General features: G+C 36.6%; 1 protein-coding gene across 1 annotated transcript in view; it reads left to right on the top strand.

The window, feature by feature from the left end:
- ZNF148 (zinc finger protein 148) overlaps positions 1 to 19,870 on the top strand; it is a 250,394-nt gene that overhangs the window by 80,014 nt on the left and 150,510 nt on the right. Inside the window, exons 2-3 of the mRNA XM_006869373.1 lie at positions 1,527 to 1,661; positions 15,978 to 16,326. Of these exons, the coding sequence (XP_006869435.1) occupies positions 15,994 to 16,326 (333 nt within the window). The 5' untranslated portion in view covers positions 1,527 to 1,661; positions 15,978 to 15,993. The remainder of the gene's footprint in view (positions 1 to 1,526; positions 1,662 to 15,977; positions 16,327 to 19,870) is intronic.

Here is a 19,870-nt window from a genome sequence, read left to right as displayed (position 1 = left end):
AGACATGCATGAATATCCTACCAAATTTTGAAATGGAAGGGTTCTTGCTAGATAGGGATCTGATATTTTTAAATACCTTCAGAGTAGAAAATTCCACAAGTTCTTTTGATCTGTTGCTGTGCTCAGAAATACTGCAGTAAGTTTCCATCTTGTAAACAGTTTTGTTCTTTCTGTTGTGAATTACTGTTGTTTTTAAGTGCCATTGAGTCTGCTCCGACTCATAGCAACCCTGCATAGAGTTTCCAAGGAGCAACTGGTAAGTTTGAACTGCCAACATTGTGGTTCAAACTGACCTTGCGGTCCAGTGCTTATCCTACAGCACCACACTGGTATTACTCTATGGTAAATACCCATGTATTTTCAATGCCATTACACCCTCTCCTTACTTAATGACATGATTATTAGGTTCCAAAGACCAGGCCTCTTATGTGAAATTGGCGTCATGTGAGTCAGGGACCACACCCTGTCTTTCCTGCCAGTTTCCACTCCCTGAACCCCTAGTTGGTCACTGCCCATTGGGTGCCTCCAGTACATCTCAGGATGCACATGATGCAGCAGGTCCCTTCCATACAGTGCTTTCCTCATCACTGAGGTTTCAGCAGAGGTTGGGGTGGGGGTAAGTGGTAATAGTGGTAAGGTGTTCCCTGCTGCTTCCCGATATCTACTCCGGGCAGGGACCCCTGTTGTCACTGCCTATCTACTACCTTTGGTAGGGGCCCCACTCGTTTTTTTTTTTGTTTACCCCAGTGCCACAGCCCCATATAACTCCATTCTGTCTTTCCACTTTTCATCTCCCTCCATTGACATTCCTGGCACTTTCAGGCCCTTGCCTGGCCCTTTCCTTGCTCTCTCATAAGCTTGCACCATTCCACTGCCCCTCTGCATTCTCTGTGACTGGACCACGACCTCACAGCCGTCCCTTGGCCAGTCAACTGCTGTGCCTTGTATGGCATGGTTGTTGCCAGGGTCGCCAGTATATTGTTTAGGGTGGCCTACAAAGGGCAACCTGATCCCTTTCTGGCCCTGTATGGGGCCCAGATCATCAGGGATACGGAGTGAGGATGTTTTCAAAGTTATAACGCAGAATGTTGGGCAATGTGATAGTCGTTAAGTGAGGAGTAGGTGTAGTTCTGTTTGTTTTCTGTAAGGTAAGATATGTCTCTCCTCATTTCATACACCTTACAAAGCAAATAAGAATAATGTTTTTAAATGATTTTTTATCTTTCCTTTTTCAGTCATTAAAGTCTGTAACTGTGATTTTCCTCAAACATCTCATGCCTCTGAAGCTATAGACTCCAAATTTGCAACTTTTCTTATGAAGCTGGGATTATTTTACAGTTAACCACTTAACACTAATGTATCTTCTCAATTTCATACCTAAAAACAAGTCAATACATTGGTCGTTCAGGCATCACTTAATGCTTACAAAGATCAGTCACTTTAATATTCATAACCTGCTTCATGATATTGTATATAATGTAGTATATTTTCTTCTCTCTATAATGATTTTTGTTGTTTTTGGACAGGAATTGGAGAACATAAGTGATTAAAGTGGTATTGAGTGTTTCTGAAGCCTATGAAAGGTGGAAACTCAACCATGATTTCTTTTTCAACTCTACAGCATTCCCTTCCTTGAAGTCTTCATTTTAACTTAGTCTCAGGTAACTTCAATTCTTTTTTTCATAATCATGAATAAGTAAAGTTTTTCAAATACGAAAGCATTTTTGACAGTTAATACTTTTGTATAATAGTTTTCTTTGTGTTAGAATTTATATCTGAAAGAAATGTGTGATTTAAATTTTTTTCTTCAGAAAGCAGTTTTAAGGGAAACTTGATGAAAAATTATATAGTTTTAGGTATTAAGAAAATATTTGTAGCTCATCATGTAATCTTACGTGAAATTGATGTGTCTTCTTTTTTAATACTTTTCCTTATCACGTTATTAGTTTTTTTCATCCCCTATAAGGAGCTCTGGTAGCGTAGTGGTTACGAATCGGGCTGTGAACTGTAAGGTCAACAGTTCGAAACTACCAGCGGTTCCGCGGGAGAAAGATGAGGCTTTCTGCTCCGTAAAGATTTACAGCTTCGGAAACCCTGTGCAGGGTCGCTATGAGTCGGAACCGACTCCACGGCACTTAACAACAACAACAATATCCCAGTACATGAACTCATTGTACACACATTAAAATTTTCAGAATTTCCAGGGAAACACTAATTTCATTCTTAAGAAAATTGGACAAAGGGACCAAATTTAATGGCATTTGCTATGTAATTTTTAACGTGTGAAGAGCATGCCATTTCTTTTATATTTGTACATATTGAGCACTTGTCTGTATTACTGTAATGACCCAGTCAAGGAGCTCTGGTAGCGTAGTGGTTACGAGTCGGGCTGCTAACCTCAAGATCAGCAGTTCGGAACTACCAGCCATTCCACAGGAGAAAGATGAGGTTTTCTGCTCCCGTAAGATTTACAGCCTCGGAAACTCTCTACAGGGTTGCTATGAGTTGGAACTGACTTCACGGCACACATCAAGAACAACAACAGTTAAGTCAAAAAACATTCTACAAAATCATAAAAACCTTTATTAGGCAAAAATATTAAAAACTGTTTGGTGCTGCAGGATCAGCACTGGACTGCTTATTGCAATGTCAGTGGTTTAAATCCACTAGTTCTCCTTGGAAACCCTATACAGGGTTGCTATGAGATGGAACCAACTAGATGGCACTAAACAACAAGAACAAAAACAACATTAAAAAGTCAAGCTATTGCTTCTTATTCTCCATCTAGCTCTATATACCTCTGAAGGCAGTGTTTCGATTTCTCCAAACCTTTTCTAATAAATTGTGCACTCTGATTTACACATCAAAGTAGCAGGTTAGGCATCTGGGAAGAATTCATATTGTGTTCCTTTCCAGTGTTCTTTGAGTTTTAAGAATGAAAAGAAGTCTGAGGGACAAAATCAAGGCTGTAGGGTGTGTGGGTTAATACTTCCAAATGAAATTTTGTAGGAAAGTCCTTGTTACCCTTGAAGAATGCAAGGTGCATTGTCATGATGGAAAATATTTATTTGGTGACGCTTTCTTTGCCTTTTTCTTATCAGTTTTAATTTATTAAAACTTCTTCCTAATGAGCTCTCATGATCATTCTGTGTCTTTTGAGAAAATTTTCAAGATGACTTCTTTGGAATTCTAAAAAAACAGTCGCCATAACCACCTGAGCTGACCTCTCTTTCTTTAATTCATAATTTTGGTCTTTCCTACTTTTCCTTAAAATGCTTGATCCATGTGCAAAGCTGTTGTTCAATGTGTAGTAGCATTCTTGTAAACTTGTTGAAAGCTACAATGATTTGGGAAGAAGACCACTTGAGTTTTGTTAAAAATTTGGTATTATCCCTGGCCTCAAAATAGTTTTTTTCATGGCACAAAAATACCCTTTTTCTGGAGGCCCCTTTGCGAGACTAAGTGTATTACAGACAAAACATGTCTGCAGCTACCCGCTGATCCCAGAGTTAAGTTTAGGCATATTTTATTTGGAATATACCTATGATGAACTGGAACTCTAGTCACAATACTTTTTAACTCACCCTTGTATACTAGATGTATTAATGGGGATGTAGGTGAGTTTGTTGTAACAGAGGCTTAAAAAATAGTCTTAAAAATATTTACTTCAAAACTCAAGTAAATAATCCAGGGATTGTACGTGGGTCTATAGTGAGTGTGACTGGAGTTCCTTTGTCTTACAATGCCATTCTTAATATGAGGCTACCAACTCTGGTCCAAGATGGTTACCATTGTGTCTGACTCTAGCCAATATTGTTGTTGTTGTTAAGAGCTGTGGAGTCTGTTCTGACTCATAGCGACCCTGTATAGGGTTTCTGAGGAGCGGCTAGTGAGTTTGAACTGCTAACCTTGCAGTTCAAACTGATCTTGAGGTTGAGTGCTTATCCTATGGCACCACACTAGGACTCCAATAGGAAGAAGGAAAAAGGGAGGTCATTCTTCGTTTTTTAAAAAAAGTTGTGTGTAACACTTCACATTTCACTTATATCCCAGTGGCTATAGTTTAGTTACCTGGCAAGAGAAACTTAGAAGTTTGAATCTAGTAGCTATGTATCTCATTGAAAATTCTTTTGCTAAGTAAGAAGGAGAAAACAAATTCTGGAGATCAGCCATCTATCTGTCTGTCATTTTAGGATTTGTATTAGATTTCCTTTAAAACATTTTTATTACCCAAGACATTAACTATTGACCTTGGACAGTACTTTGGGAATTGTGCTTGAGTTATAAGACTCAAATAAGTCATTATGGTTCATTGACTCAACACTACTCATCTGGGTGTTATAAGATGGAGTCACTTGTTAAAAGTGACTTGAGATAATTGATCATTGTGTTTCACTGACATCAGGTTGAAGTGATTTGTCTAAAATTTTAGACTCTAAAGCAAGAGTGAAGAGCCATGGATAGGAGGATCTTTTTAGCTACAGACATTAAAACATGGGAAAGCCAGAAACTGTCAGAGAAAGCAAACCAAAATATTTCTACAAATAGCAATAGTAATGTGGTAAGACCTGTACCCTTTCCAAGGCAGACAACTTGCGAAAACTGGAAAACCTCTCCCGGGTTTCATTGTATAAAGCTGCTGCTGTTGTTGAGGCCATCGAGTCGGTTCCAACACATAGTGACCTTGTATAGGGTTTCTGAGGAGCGGCTGGTGAGCTTAAACCACATATGTTGCGGTTTAAACTGACCTTGCAGTCCAGCACATTAACTCACACTGTCGTACCAGGACTCCTATATAAAGCTAGATGATATGTAAAAGGTTACTTTTAATTCTTAAGAGTCATTAGATTATCTTGTTCCTAAAGACAATATACTTTAAACCATTCTTTTCATATGAAAAATATTTTATACTTGTCCTAATGTCAATACTGTGAGTAATATATATTTTGAAGCAAGTATCAAGGAAGTTTCAAAAAGTTCATGGAAAAATTCCATTACCTTTCAGTTCCATTTTTCTCTGAGCCTTTTGAAGACCCCTTGTGTATTTCTGTTACACAATTTATTAAAGGGTTTGGGAAACTAGTTGTCAGTTTTCTACCTTATTTTATGCCAGCATGCATTAACCTTGGTACCTTTATTATAAAAAGTCTGATAGCAATTAGTTTTCTTACATTTGTTTCATACTTACATGCAGTTTTTATATTAGGTCTATTGATTTATGTTTATTGCTAACTGACCATAACACAGTGGTAGTTTCCCCTGCTATCTGAAAGTAGAGCATTTCTGTGAAACCTTCTGTGAGCTGAAATGGCATAAAGCAAAGAGGCAATTACCATTAACTTATATGGGGAAATTTTTTGAGTTGTTTTTCAACTCTAGAAATACCTACCAAATCATACCAAATAATATGTAAAAACTAATATGATGCTAACATATAGTGTTCACAAACACAGTTCAAAACTTTGGTAGCTTGATGTTGAGATGCTGAGTGTAATTCCTGGGGAAGGAGCTTGTTGACGCCGCTTGTGCTTGGGGCGCCCACTGCCTCTTTAACGGCTTGCTGCAAGACAAATGCTGAATGCTTAGTTCCACTTTTCTCCTTTTTTAAGTAAAAGTCTTTGGATTTCTTTCTGTTAGTGAATGTGGTATTAAGAGAATGTTCAGAAAGTGGGCAATACCATTTTTGGCTGTGATGGCATGATGTCATCTTTAATTCTATGGTATTTTACAAATAGCATATTTGGTTTGTTAAAAGGACAAAATGTTGGTGTATATATTAACACTTCTTTTCTGGAATCAGTTCTGGTTACTATATGTTGCTATTGCTGTTTAGTGCCATTAAGTCAGTCTGACTCATAGCGACTCTGTGTAGGGTTTCTGAGGGTATAAATCCTTGTGGGAGCAGAAAGCCTCATCGTCTTCCCTGAAGAACAGCTGATGGTCTCGAACTGCTGACCTTGTGATTTGTAGACCTGTGCTTACCCTACAGAGCTACAGTGTTCCCTAGTTACTATATTGTTGTTGTTAAGTAACATCAAGTTGGTTCCGACTCATAATGACCCAGTAAGAGTTTTTGAGGTATCGCTGGTGGCTTTGAACCATGAACCTTGCAGTTAGCAGTCCAGTGTTTATCCTATAGCACTACATCAGGACTCTGGTACTTAACTAAAAGTAATCACGAGGTTTGTAACATTAACTTATAGTATACCATGACGTCGGTCTCAACAAATATGTATTATCTTTCTTTTATTATGCAAGACTATAGAAAATTCAGTTTCATAATAGAATCAGTGGTTTGAATATTAATATTGTCATAAACTTTGATGGCTACACCAAGTAGATTAGCAGAACGTAGGATTCTATTGTGCTTCACCTTAGCCTTCTCCCCTTTAAAATAAATTATAGTTGCTTCTTAACAGTTTGAGTGCCATAGGCTTGATGTTTTAGTATTTCTAAATAGCACCATTTTTTTGTTGTTATATTGTTTTAGAAGATATTGGTGATGATTATGTAGGATTCAGAATATTCTTAGGTTCTACTTACTTTATTTGAGGGAGGTTTCAGGTTGGATATAAAAATACCTGTTGACTTTGCATTAAAATATAAAAATTGTTTTTCTGTGGTTAAAAACTCATCAGTTTATTTTTTAATTGTCATGCCATATAAATGATTGATAATTTCCCTTTTATTTTTATACTGTATAACGTGATTGATCTTAGTCTGTAAATTCTTTAGTAATTGTTGGTTTTAGTTATTAAAACTAAATCTCTGTTTATTTCTTGAACATTTCTTATTTTTGTTGGCACTAATTAGGGAGACAGTTTAATCCACTTACTTATGCTCCTATTTTTATGTTTTGGAATAGTAGACTTTAAACAAATGAACTCTCTACAGCTCACAATAACACCAGCACTTTGAAAATCTGCAAGAGGCACAATTTACAAGTATGTTTCATAGATGTAAAACAGTCATTATGCAGAGATACACTTGAAGGAGACCAAATGTGTAATGTGCCTAGACCAAGTAGGTTTTGTTTAATTTAGAGATAATGAAGTTCTTATTAGATCAAAATTACCTTCTTAAAGGATGAGAGAGAGTAGAATACAGAAAGCTGTTTAGAAATGACAAATTGTAATATCTCACTGACTAGTTTAGAAGCATTAATATCCCAATTAATCTGTCATCTTCCAAAACAACAAGGAAGTTCTTGAATATGCTATGGATCAGAAGTAGTTTGTGCAATCTAGCTTTTTTTCTTCTTCTTTTTTTTTTTTTTTTTAACTTGTTTTCAGAATAGGATCCTTCAAGTGCTTCTCTTCTGCCAACAACTGTAAGTTTTGTATAGAAGAGAGGATGGGTGTTGTTGAATATGGGAGAATATTCTAAGTGGGAACTTACTCTTTTCATTGAAAAAACAATTACTTTAAGTTCCTAAGCTTGTCAATTACAATTCATTTTGATTTATAATATACATGAAGGGGCTTCAAAAAGTTCATGGGACAATTCCATTATCTTTCAAATCTATTTTGCCACCAACTTTATGAAGTCCCCTTAAAGTTCAAGTTCTCAAGCATTCAATAAAATTTGATGGAAAATAATATTATTACAGTCAAACTCAATAAATAAAACACAATGAAAATTAAAGTATTATATCTCAGTGTGAGAAATATTTGTTTGATGTTTGTGAATACAAATTTAATTAAAGATAAAGTGGACGATAGATATTTGTGTTATTCTTTGGGGAAACTAGGTGTCCTTTTAAGAACTTTAGAGTATTATGGCACAAGTCTTCGAATTTGTTTTTACCTAAAAAACTTACAGCCTTCTTTTCTTTGATGCAGATGTATCTTTAGTATTGCTTTTACATTAACCAGTCATATTTAGGATTATTATAATTAAAAGTTTCAAGTGGAAATGAGAAAATGAAGGAAAGAGAGAAATTGTCCTGCCTTTACTGGTAAGGGTTTGAGTAAGACTGAAGGAAGGAAGGTGACTTAAGTGGGTGTATATAAACTTGTGAACAAAAGAATAAAAGATTGAGGACATAGAAAGTGTCCACTCATCCTAAAGGAGAAAAGGGAGTCTGAGTCAGAAAGTTCTCCTATGGTAACTGATGGAATGAATAACCAAGTAAGACGAGTTCTGAATGCTTTACCAAGCCAAGTAGTGATACTAGGATGACCTCACAGTAGGTGATGAGAAGGAAATGAGTCCATTGAGTTAATATGTCCAGTGCCTTTTCATGTTGAGAAATAATATGGTGTGGTAAAAATTACCCACAGCCAGGTTAAGTCTGAGTTGAAATTCCAGTTTACTTTCTAGCTATGTGGCTTTGGATAAGGCCCACTTTCCTCATCTGTTAAGTGGGAATATACTGTTAACTGCCTTGAAGGGTTATTGTAAACATTAAGTGAGGTTAATATATATAAAGGTGTCTGAAGTCCCTGGGTAGCATAGTGGTTACAAATCGGGCTGTGAATCGCAAGATCAGCAGTTCGAAACTACCAGCTGCTCCGTGGGAGAAAGATGAGGCTTTCTACTCCTGTAAAGATGTTCAGCCTTGGAAACCCTGTTCAGGGTCGCTATGGGTCGGAACCGACTCGATGGCACTTAACAGCAACAAGGTCCCTGGGACCATCAGGGGAGAAGAGTGGAGAGCGGGACCTTACCCAGAGAAGCAGTGATGCCAGAGATGGAGGCAGAGACGATGACTTGGAGAGATGGAGCAGCTGGGGACTTTAGACACAGAGACGGACAGGGGCTGTGTGCTGATGATCAGGGTGGGGGTGGGGGCAGGCTGGTAGTGTATACCCTTTGGTTGGGTGATGATGCATGAAGGGGATTGTAACCATGGCAGTGAAACCATATACAATAGGATGAATGTAAAACTAATGTTCTCCCATGTAAACTATCACATAATTCACAATAAAACATTTAAAAAGAAAAAAAGGTGTCTAGTTAGCTCATGGAGCCCTGATGTGGTGCTGTAGGCTAAGCACTACAATGCTAACTCTAAGGTCAGTGATTCAAACTCACCACCTCTGAAACCCTGTACAGGATTACTTACTGTAAGTAGGAACTTACTTGAAGACATTTAACAACAACAGTTAACACACATTAGTTATCCTTCCTCTACAGGTTTTCATAATTTCTGAACTTCATAATACAGTCATAAACCTGTAATAAATTTTGGAAAGAATGTTTTCCTCATTAATTGCATAAAATTTTCATTAAAACAACAACAACAAAAAAAAACCTAAGAAAGCATTTAAGTGAGCTCTGGTAGTGTAGTGGTTATGAGTTGGGCTGCTGACCTCAAGGTCAGCAGTTCCGAAACTGTCAGCGGTTCCACAAGAGAAAAGATGAGGCTTATTGCTCCTGTAAAGATTTACAGCCTTGGAAACCCTGCACAGAGTCACTATGGGTTGGAACCGACTCGACGGCACTTAGCAACATAGTTGATTAAAGTAATAATGCCCAGCTTGTCCAAATGTTATGCTTCTGTTAAATTTGTCCACTGAAAACTAGTCCAGTGGCCCCCTGAATTTAGGAAATAATTGTCACAAATATTTATATTAAAAGCCCATGTTTAACTCCTTATTAAAAGTCCTTATTCAAAACTTATTTACTTTGTTTCATCTTAAAAATTTATAAAACTTAGTTTTAATTGCTTGCACACAGTTGATTAGATGAATTAAAATAGAAGGTTGACAGTAAGGGAGGCAACTGTCTCTTTTGGAAGTTAGGAGACAGTGATGGCTGATAATTTATATTCTCTATAAGTACAGTACTACTGGGTTTAAATGACCAGGGAGTTAACTAAGTGCTACAGTTTTTAAGCTGAACCAGAGTACATTTGTTAGGAGAAAAGAATGGTGGCTTGGGGAGAGAGACAGTAGATGGAATAGGAAAATGTTCTTGTCCTATAAGTACTTCAGTTGTCATAACCTTTCTGGTCATGGAATGGAGATGAGGGAAGGAAAACCTTGGAAATGGAAAAAGAATGCAAAGCTTGAAGTAATTTGCTAAAAGGAGACTTAGCAGAAATTGGTAAAACCTGGGCTTCTTTCTTTTTGCTTGCTCTCCTGTTTTAGTTAATTTCCAGCTTTCTCTGCTCTAAGTGACAAGAACTGCAGAGGAAGTTCTTAAGCAGAATTAGTCCTAAGACAGCATTGTCTGTCCTTTCTTGACTCCTAACAAAGCTTCCATTTTGTATCCTTCAGTGTCAGCTGTCCAATGTCCCTTCACTTATAAAAAAAAGAATCTTTACAAGGTGTTGGTGTATCTTATTGCTCCACCTATTATTTTCCTACAGTTGGATAGGGGCTCATGGGAATTCAAATGAATTTTTTTAGTTTTTTTTCCTTCCAGAGCTAATATTTTAGGTATATGTCTGATTTAAAGGAATCACTTTTCATTGTATGCCATAACATCCCCAGCCCCTGAATTTTCAGTAATTGTGTGCACATTTGGGTCAAAGACATTTAGCCTTTTGAGGGCTTAGCAGGATGAAACACCTCACTAGTCACATCTTTATGGGTTGGTTACATCAGTTTCCTTTCTTTACATTTGACTCATCATTCTTAAAAATAATGAAATTAGTGAAGGGAAGTAGCAGAATTTAAATTTTGAGCATGGGAGCATTTGTTATATTCAGGTTTCTGAATTTTTATGAAACACTTGAAAGCTTGCCTGAGACCACATAGGAATCATACAGTGGCAAAGCTGAAGATGTTCAAGGCATAGAAAACGGTAAGTATAAGTGCTACGCCTTCCCAATTCTTTGGAAGAACAGTAGCAGTCTTCCATTTCATCTGTGACACAAGTAGAGCAAATAACAGATCATATCACTTTTCTTAGAGTTGCCCATTGTCCTTTTTTCCATAGATATGGTGAAGTACCTTTTTGGTTTGGGGGCCTGTTTTACTTCTTGTCCGCCTTTGTCAGGAGACAAGCTGAGGAGATGTGGTATAGATCTGGCTCATTTCGTCTTTAAAACAGGCTCCAAAATAACACTTAAATATTTGTTTTAAAATAAAGAAGACAAATAAAAAGTCAATGCTATTACTCACACAATCCTGTGTTGTAACACAAAAACAAGAGTGGTCATTGCACATGGTTAGAAAAAGTTATAAAATTTAAAAACTGAAGATCTTCATGTACCTCATTTCTTATTTTAATAAAAGTTATTGTTAAGTTTCTTTGCAGAATTGTTGATTGAGATATTTGCCTTTCAAAAAATTTATTAGAAAAGGATTTTTACTGTGTATGTTGTTCAGTGCCATCGAGTCAGTACCAACACATAGCCACCTTATGCACAGCAGAACGAAACACTGCCAGATCCTGGGCCAACTGTTGCCATGCTTGAGTCCATCGACGCTGCCACTTGGCCAGTCCATCTTGTTGAGTGTCTTCCTCTTTTTCTCTGACCCTCCACCTTACCAAACATGATATCCTTCTCCAGTAACTGGTCCCTCCTGACAATATGTCCGAAATATGAGATACAAAGTTTGGCCATCTTGGCCTCCAAGAAGCACTCTGGCTGCACTTCTTCCAAAATGGATCTATTGGTTCTTTTGGCAGCCTATGGCACTTTCAGTATTCTCCTCCCAACACCGTAACTCAAAAGCATCAGTTCTTCTATGGTCTTCTTATTCACTGTCCAGCTTTTGCATGCATATGAGGTCACTGAAAATACCATGGCTTGGGTCAGGTGCACCTTAGTCCTCAAGCTGACATCTTTGCTCTTCAACACTTTAAAAAGGTCTTGTGCAGCAGATTTGTCTAATGCAATACATTGTTTGATTTCTTGCCTGCTGCTTCCCTGAGTGTTGATAGTTGATCCAAGAAGAATGAAGTCCTTGACAACTTCAATCTTATCTCCATTGATAAGAATGTTGTTTATTTTTCCAGTGGTGAGGATTTTTGTTGTCTTTATCTTGAGATGTAATCCATACCAAAAGGCTGTGCTCTTTGATCTTCATTAGTAAATGTTTTAAGTCCTCTTCACTTTCAGCAAGCAAGGTTGTATCACCTGCATATTGCAGGTGGTTAATGAGTCTTCCTCCAATCCAGATGCCACGTTTTTCTTCATAGAACCCAGCTTCTCGGATTATTTGCTCAGCATACAGGTTGAATAAGTATGGTGAAAGAATACAACCTTGTCACACACCTTTTTAAATTTTAAACCATTCAGCATATCCACAGTAATTTTAAGCCATTAATGTGTATGTATTTCTTCTTTTGATTCTTTTTTCCTCTTAATACAAGGGGGCTGCAAAAAGTTCGTGAAAAAATCCCATTATCTTTTAATTCCATTTTGCCATGAAATTTTTTATGCTTCTTCGTGTATCTTGGAGAACTTTTCACCTAGCACTTCATTCTTTGAATGACTACCTATATTTCATTGTGTGGTTGGATTATAATTAATTTGACAAGTTTCCCATCAGTGGACACTTGGTTGTTTTCCAGTCCTTTGTCATTTAAGTACTGCACCAAATATCCTTGTCTTTGGTGAACTTTCATGAATAAACCTATAGAGTTGTGTATGTCCCTAGCAGTGAGATGGCTGGATTGATGGGACATGGTGTTTCAGAGCACATTTGTTTGCACAGTGTTCCTTGATAATAATGAGTCTATGATGATACAGTATTTTCCTGTTTTCCAAGGGAGTTGGCTATAAAAGACAGTTTTCATTGCTAGCCAGTTTAACCCAAAATGTATGACTTAATTTGGGGGCCTTAAGAATAAACAGTCATACGGAAGAATTCTAACCTATTTTCAGTAATATTTTCAGAGAAGTCAAGGTTTTCTTGCAGTTATATTATTTTTACTTCCCTTTCCGTTTACTACCTCTGTATTAGAGTGTGTTTTCTTCCTTCTGTAGGTTCGTCTCTCTGGAATTCTACCGAAACTTACTTTCCCCCCTAAAATACTCTTTGTCCCCAAAGGGCTGCATCAGAATGTCTACTTCCTCAAAACTTCCTGTTTGAGTTTTATGTTAGGGAGGAGGGTAGTAAAACATTATGTTTGATATCTGTTTTAGTATGTACATAGTATACTGGCATAGTAATACAGGAATATAGTTCTAACTAGGATGCATTGTGATGGCAGTGCTTCTTTGCTGTCAAGTCAGTTCCGACTCATAGTGACCCTGTGTAGAGTTTCTGACACTGGAAATCTTTATGGGAGCAGAGAGTCTCCTCTTTTTCTCATGAAGCAGCTTGTAGGTTCAAATTGCTGGTCTTGTGGTTAGCAGCCGAACTCATGCACACCTGTGTTGTGAGGGCTACTTAAATAGTATACATTGTTGTTGTTATGTGCCGTGGAGTCGGTTCCGACTCTTAGCGACCCCCCAGTACAGGGTTTCCGAGGCTGTAAATCTTTACAGGAGCAGAAAGCCTCATCTTTCTCCCACGGAACAGCTGGCAGTTTCGAACTGCTGACCTTGCGGTTCGCAGTCCGATTCGTAACCACTACGCTACCAGAGCTCCTTAAATAGTATACATTAGATAGGTTAATTTAATTGATGGGGATGTATGATCAAAAATAATTCAGGTCTTGGATTAGATCCTATTAGCTTCAATTTTGGTGTTCTTGTTCTTTTTTAAAAACCTTAGATTCTGTCCTAGGTCAGTTTCTCTGTCTTTATTTTAGTAACTGCTACATCTACTGTATTTTGTAAATGCTCCTAAGTAATAGCAGTTGCAACAGCAGCAAAAAAAATTCAGTAAGGGTGGCTTTGTACTTATGTAAGTCCCTGTTAAATTAGGGGCTTTCCAAACTAAGAAAAAAGTAAATTTTAGAGAAAAAAAATCTAATTGATTTTATAAGGATTTCCAAAGAAATAGAATAAATAGATGTTAGCCTTAAAACATTTTAAACTTTAATTTAGATGTAATTTTATTCTCTAAAAAATAAGACACATGAGATATTTTAAGAGAGTAGTTGTTTGATGATGTACTTAAAATGTCTGTTCTTTTGATTTCAAGTTTGCTACCTAATAATTTTGACAAATGAAATCAGACTCTTAGGTCCTGTGTCTTTTATGTATTCTAAGCTGATAATACCTGGTACCAGGGAGGACAAGATAAGCAAGTATGAGGTACATTTTTGTTTTGTTTAGGTTTCTGTCTGTATGAGTTTTGAGTGGTTCACTGAAGTAAAACTGCCTTCCTTGATAATAGTCTTAGTAAATGGAAATGTATTTAGATTTCAGTGCTGTATTTGAATTTTCTTGATCATTATGTTACTTCTAATCAAGATATGATCAAAGCTATAACCATTGTTCAAGTGATTAATTTGGGAAAGAGTTGACTAAACTGAAACATTTTTTTATGCATTTACCAGTTAAAATTCCAGTGTAAATTGGGTAGTGTATGAATGTTTATTTCACACAGTCTGATACAGAAATTGTTTTTAAGAAACATTTTATGTCAGTGTTTTGATTTTCTTTGAGATGAAGTTACTTTTGAATCTATGGTTATTGTTATGTTGATATAATAACCCAGTAGTGGTTACGAGTCGGGCTGCTAATGTCAAGGTCAACAGTTTGAAACAACCAGTCGTTCCATGGGAGAAAAATGAGGCTTTCTGTACCCATAAAGATTTACAGCCTCGGAAACCTTATGCAGGGTTGCTATGATTTGGAACCTACTCTTCTATATACCACCACCATTACCAATATTAATTTTAAGGCTGATACATTTCAGATAAAATAGGTATACTAGTACACAAATGCATGCATACATATTTCCCTTGATATACTGGAATAAGTTTTCATGTCTTCACATACTTTTCAAGGATATTAAAAAAAAAAAAAATTAGTTTCAGCAGACCAACTTTTTTTGTGAAGAACCTGGGAGCTTCAACAAGTTCAAGGAAAAATGGAATGAAAATAATGGAAATTTTTTTCATGAGCTTTTCAAAGCCCGCTTATGTAATAGCTGACAGAAAAAAATACTTATCAGAAGTTACATCTTGAATTTTCACAAAGTAAGCACACCTGTACATTCAGCTTAAGAAAGAACACCACCAGATTTCTTAGAAGTCTCCCTGTTTATGCCTCTTTTTAGTTGCTTCCCTTTTTCTCAACCAAGAAAGAATTTCGATTTGATTTTTAAAAGACTTTATTGAGGCATAATTAACATACAGTAAGATTTATCCATTTTAAGTGTATAATGCAAGATTTGCAATAAATTTGCTGAGCTGTGCAGTCATCACTGTAAATCTAGGTTTAATAGTTTGTATGGACATATTTTCTTCAGTCTCTGAATACATAATGTCGTTTCAGTTTTTTGCTATTACAGTCCTGGTGTAGTGATTTTCGATGTATATCTTTGAATTAACTTCTGATTTTATCAGTAAGTTACAAACAGAATTATTTGTTCAAAGGATATGAACATTTGTATGACTTTTGGTATTGCCTTTGAAAAAGTAGAACTCATTTATTATGTACTCCTAGCAAGCAGTGAAGAGTCATTGCATTTTGATGGATAAAATTTGGTACCTGCTTTTAATGTTTATTTATTTGATTGATAGTGTAAAAGAATATTTTTATGTGTTTTATTAAGTGTCTTAGCTTTTTAAAAATGATTTGCCTGATATTATCCTTTGTCTGATTATTTCTTACTGAATTGACCTCTTTATTTTTTGCTTTTAAGACATCATCATGAAAGGCATATACCTTTTGTCTTATGTTCTTCAATACTTTTCCTTAGTTTACTTAATGTCAGGTCCTTTTTTCATTAATGAGTTAGAGTAGGGTTTAGTCTGTTTATCTTAATATCAAAAATTTGTATTTTATTCACTGTCCCTTTCTAAATTTACCTTGGTCATTGTAAATTTGGAGGCAGTTCTGAAGTACATGAATATATATTTTCTATTTAAATATGTACCTTTCATAATTTGAATTAAAATAGGTTAAGTAGACATAAAACTAACTTACTGTGCTTTATTGCCAAACTTGGTCTTTCTAGGCAGTTGTACTTAAGCATGAACATTGACGACAAACTGGAAGGATTGTTTCTTAAATGTGGCGGCATAGACGAAATGCAGTCTTCCAGGGCAATGGTTGTAATGGGTGGAGTCTCTGGCCAATCTACCGTGTCTGGGGAACTGCAGGAGCCAGTGCTGCAAGATCGGAGTATACCTCACCAGGAGATCCTTGCTGCAGATGAAGTGTTACAAGAAAGTGAAATGAGACAACAGGATATGATATCACACGATGAACTCATGGTCCATGAGGAGACAGTAAAAAATGATGAAGAGCAGATGGACCCACATGAAAGACTTCCTCAAGGACTACAGTATGCACTTAATGTCCCTGTAAGTAATTCCTTTATCAGATATTAGACTTCTGGTTAGAAATGTAATTAATTTTGTTGTAAGTAATACTGCAAGTTACTGAAGAAATTTCACAAAGTATTTAAAGGCTAACTATCTCAAATGAGTGTTGTTGGGTATATATGCTAAAATAGTGATTGGAAATCACATTTGAAAAGGCAAACTTAAATGAAGTTTTGTTGTATTACATACATTTTTAAAATGATCTTTTCTGGGATAACATTGATCTCTGTTGGGATTATTTGTGTATTGAATTACAGATACTAAATTTTTAAAGATATTCAACTTCTGGACTTCCTCCTTAAAGAGTCGAAAGTTTGAATCTTGGGCATAGCTAGAGAAAGATCATACACCCTCAAGGGTTTTTCCTTCAACTTTTGTAACTACCTACAATCCTGTCTTCGTGTTTTTCCTACTACATCCCAACTTAGTGACCTTTTTGTAGTCTTAGTTTGTTTGATTTTTAAATCTTTTTAAAGTGTATCAATCCTTTATACTTTCCTGTCTGCCATTGACATCATGGCTCATCATCTCAGCTATTCTTTTGTAAGCACTTCTAGCACTTCTAATATTCATGCCTTTTTGTGCCTTATTTTTGTCTGTTGTCCAGCAAAACCACAATATTAATGTAATTTTTACCTCTTCTGTGATATTAAACCTAGTTTTTTAAAAAATAAGTTTATCTAATACGTTACCTTCTCGCCCCCCCCCCCCCAAAGTTTTATTTCAGGACCCTCTATATCCTGCTTGGAACATTCCTGTCAAATAAACAAAATAAGCAGGTTTTTAAAAAACCTATGTAGTGTCTCATTGTCATGAGTGTTAGGTTGAATTTCTGCACTAGGGACTTGGGATCACTTTTTCAGTGTCTGTCTTCTTTGATAGATGTTCTGTTCTTAAAAAATCATTTTGTACATATTCTTTTCAGTTTCTTTCATAAGTTAAACATTCATTGCTTTCATATTGAAGAGAATATGAAAGACACTGTTAGAGAATGAACAACTTTATGGATTTTGTGTGGCTTATAGATAGGAGCCCTGGTATGGCACTTTCAGTCAATGCATCAGACTACAAAGCCATTTGGACTGCAAGATTGGTGGTTCAAGCTCACCAGCTGCTCCTTGGAAACCCTATACAGGGTCACTATGGGTTGAAATCGGCTTGACGGCACTTAACAACAACTACAATCTTAATCTAGCCTCGTCTCTTGCAGTCCTCACCCCTCATGTTTTAAGCATATCAAATTACTTTTGTACATGATGTGTTATATGCCTTTAATATTCTTTTCACGGTAGTCTATAGTTCTTTACTGCTGTGCTCAAAAGCTTTCTCTTCTGTGTGATTTTCATTATGGTAACTGATGTCCTCTTTTGTATTTCTTTGCTTACAAGTTTGTGTTTTCTTGAACTGTAATGGCTGCTTTTTAGATGTTGCGTCTTTGTGTCTTCAATAGTAGGCAATCAACTCGATGTATATATACAAGCTACAGTGGTGGTGGTGTATAGAGAACCCTGTGTAGGGTTTCCGAGGTTGTAAATCTTTACGGGAGCAGAAAGCCTCATCTTTCTCCTGCTGAACATCTGATACTTTCAAATTGCTGACCCTGAGGTTAGCAGCCCGATTCGTAACCACTACGCTACCAGATCTTAAGTGTGCAATGCACACCTCATCAAAATACAGGATAGTTTTGTCACCCCAGGAAGTTTCTTTATGTTTCTGCTCAGTCATACTCCTTACAACCATTGTTCTGATTTTTTTTTCCCCACCATAGATTAGTATTATCCCTTGAGAACTTCATATAAATTGAACCATACAGGAGGTAACTCCTTTTGTGTTTGTCTTCTTTTATTCAACATAATGTTTTTGCAGTTCATCCCTATTGGTTGAGTGTAGCAGTAGCTCATTGTTGAATAAGGTTCTGTTGTTTTAATATACTACTTTTGTTTTTTCCTTTTTATAGTCTATTTCCTATTTCTGGTCACTAGGGTTATAGCTAGGTTTTTACTATTATGATTGAAAATGTTATGAATATTCTTATACAACTTATGCAAGCCTTTTTCACCCCATTTCGTTTTTATAGGAGGTGTATTTTTGTACATGTCTAATTTTATTTTTCTTGAGTACAGATAAGAAATTATTAAGCTAACTATGTTGTTGTTGTTATGTGCCATCGAGTCGGTTCCGACCCATAGCGACCCTGTATAGGGTTTCCGAGGGTGTAAATCTTTACCGGAGCAGAACGCCTCATCTTTCTCCCACGGAGCAGCTGGTAGTTTTGAACTGCTGGCAGTTTTGAACTGCTGGCCTTAAGGTTCACAGCCCGATTCGTAACCACTAAGCTACCAGAGCTCCTTTTGCATATGTGTATATATATGGGAGTTCTTGTATGGCACTGCAGGATAATGCACTGGACCACAAGGTAACTATGAAAGTAGGTATATGTTTAACTTAATGAAAATAGTAGATTGATTACCAAACTGATGTTGTTATTTTACACCCTGTACAGGGTCACTCTGAGTCGGAACCAACTCCACGGCACATAACCACCACCACCAGCAGCAGCAGCAATACATTAGCGGTTCATTTGTGCTCTTTGTCTTTATAAATTTTAGTAATTTTAATGTGTGAATTTTAGTATTTGATTGTTCATATTCTTGAAGTCTAGAGAGTAGTACACTTGTTAAAAACTGTCTATTTATGTGTCTTTCTTTCTGAAGTAATACAAGTCTTTTGTCCATAAACCAATTTTATTACTGATTGAAAAAATTCTTTATATATTCTTTGTTGTTGTTAAGTGCCGTCGAGTCGGTTCCGACCCATAGCGACCCTGTACACAGTTTCCGAGGCTGTAAATCTTTACGGGAGCAGAACGCCTCATCTTTCTCCCACGGAGCAGCTGGTAGTTTTGAACTGCTGGCAGTTTTGAACTGCTGGCCTTAAGGTTCGCAGCCCGATTCGTAACCACTAAGCTACCAGAGCTCCTTATATTCTTAGGAAAGTTCTTTGTCAAATAGTTTTGTAAATATTTTCTCATTTGTGCCTTGCATATTGTTTTTAATAATGACTTTTTGGTGAAATGTACTTTATATATACATTTACATTTGTTGTTATGTATTGTTGAGTCGGTTCCGAGGAGTTTGAATTGCCAGCCCCCGTGGTTCAAACCTACCTTGTGGTCCAGTGCATTATCCTGCGGTGCCATACAAGAACACCCATATATATACATATATGCAAAAGGAACTCTGGTAGCGTAGTGGTTATGAGTCGGGCTGCTAAACTCAGGGTCATCAGTTTGAAACTACCAGCTGTTCCGTGGGAGAAAGATAAGGCTTTCTGCTCCCATAAAGATTTACAGCCTCGGAAACCCTGTACAGGTTTGCTATGAGTCGGAACTGACTCCATGGTACATAACAACAACAATGCATATATACATGTATGCACATACACATATATTCTACTCTTCTTTCCATAATCATTCAGCATGTGTCTCTGTCCATGATCTACCTGCAAAGTATTGTTGCTGCAT

This window comes from Chrysochloris asiatica, unplaced genomic scaffold, assembly GCF_000296735.1.
Source record: "Chrysochloris asiatica unplaced genomic scaffold, ChrAsi1.0 scaffold00130, whole genome shotgun sequence".
In the NCBI taxonomy this organism is placed as follows: Eukaryota; Metazoa; Chordata; class Mammalia; order Afrosoricida; family Chrysochloridae; genus Chrysochloris; species Chrysochloris asiatica.
Note: the sequence above shows the minus strand (reverse complement) of the source record. Positions and strands in the feature narration are given on the sequence as shown.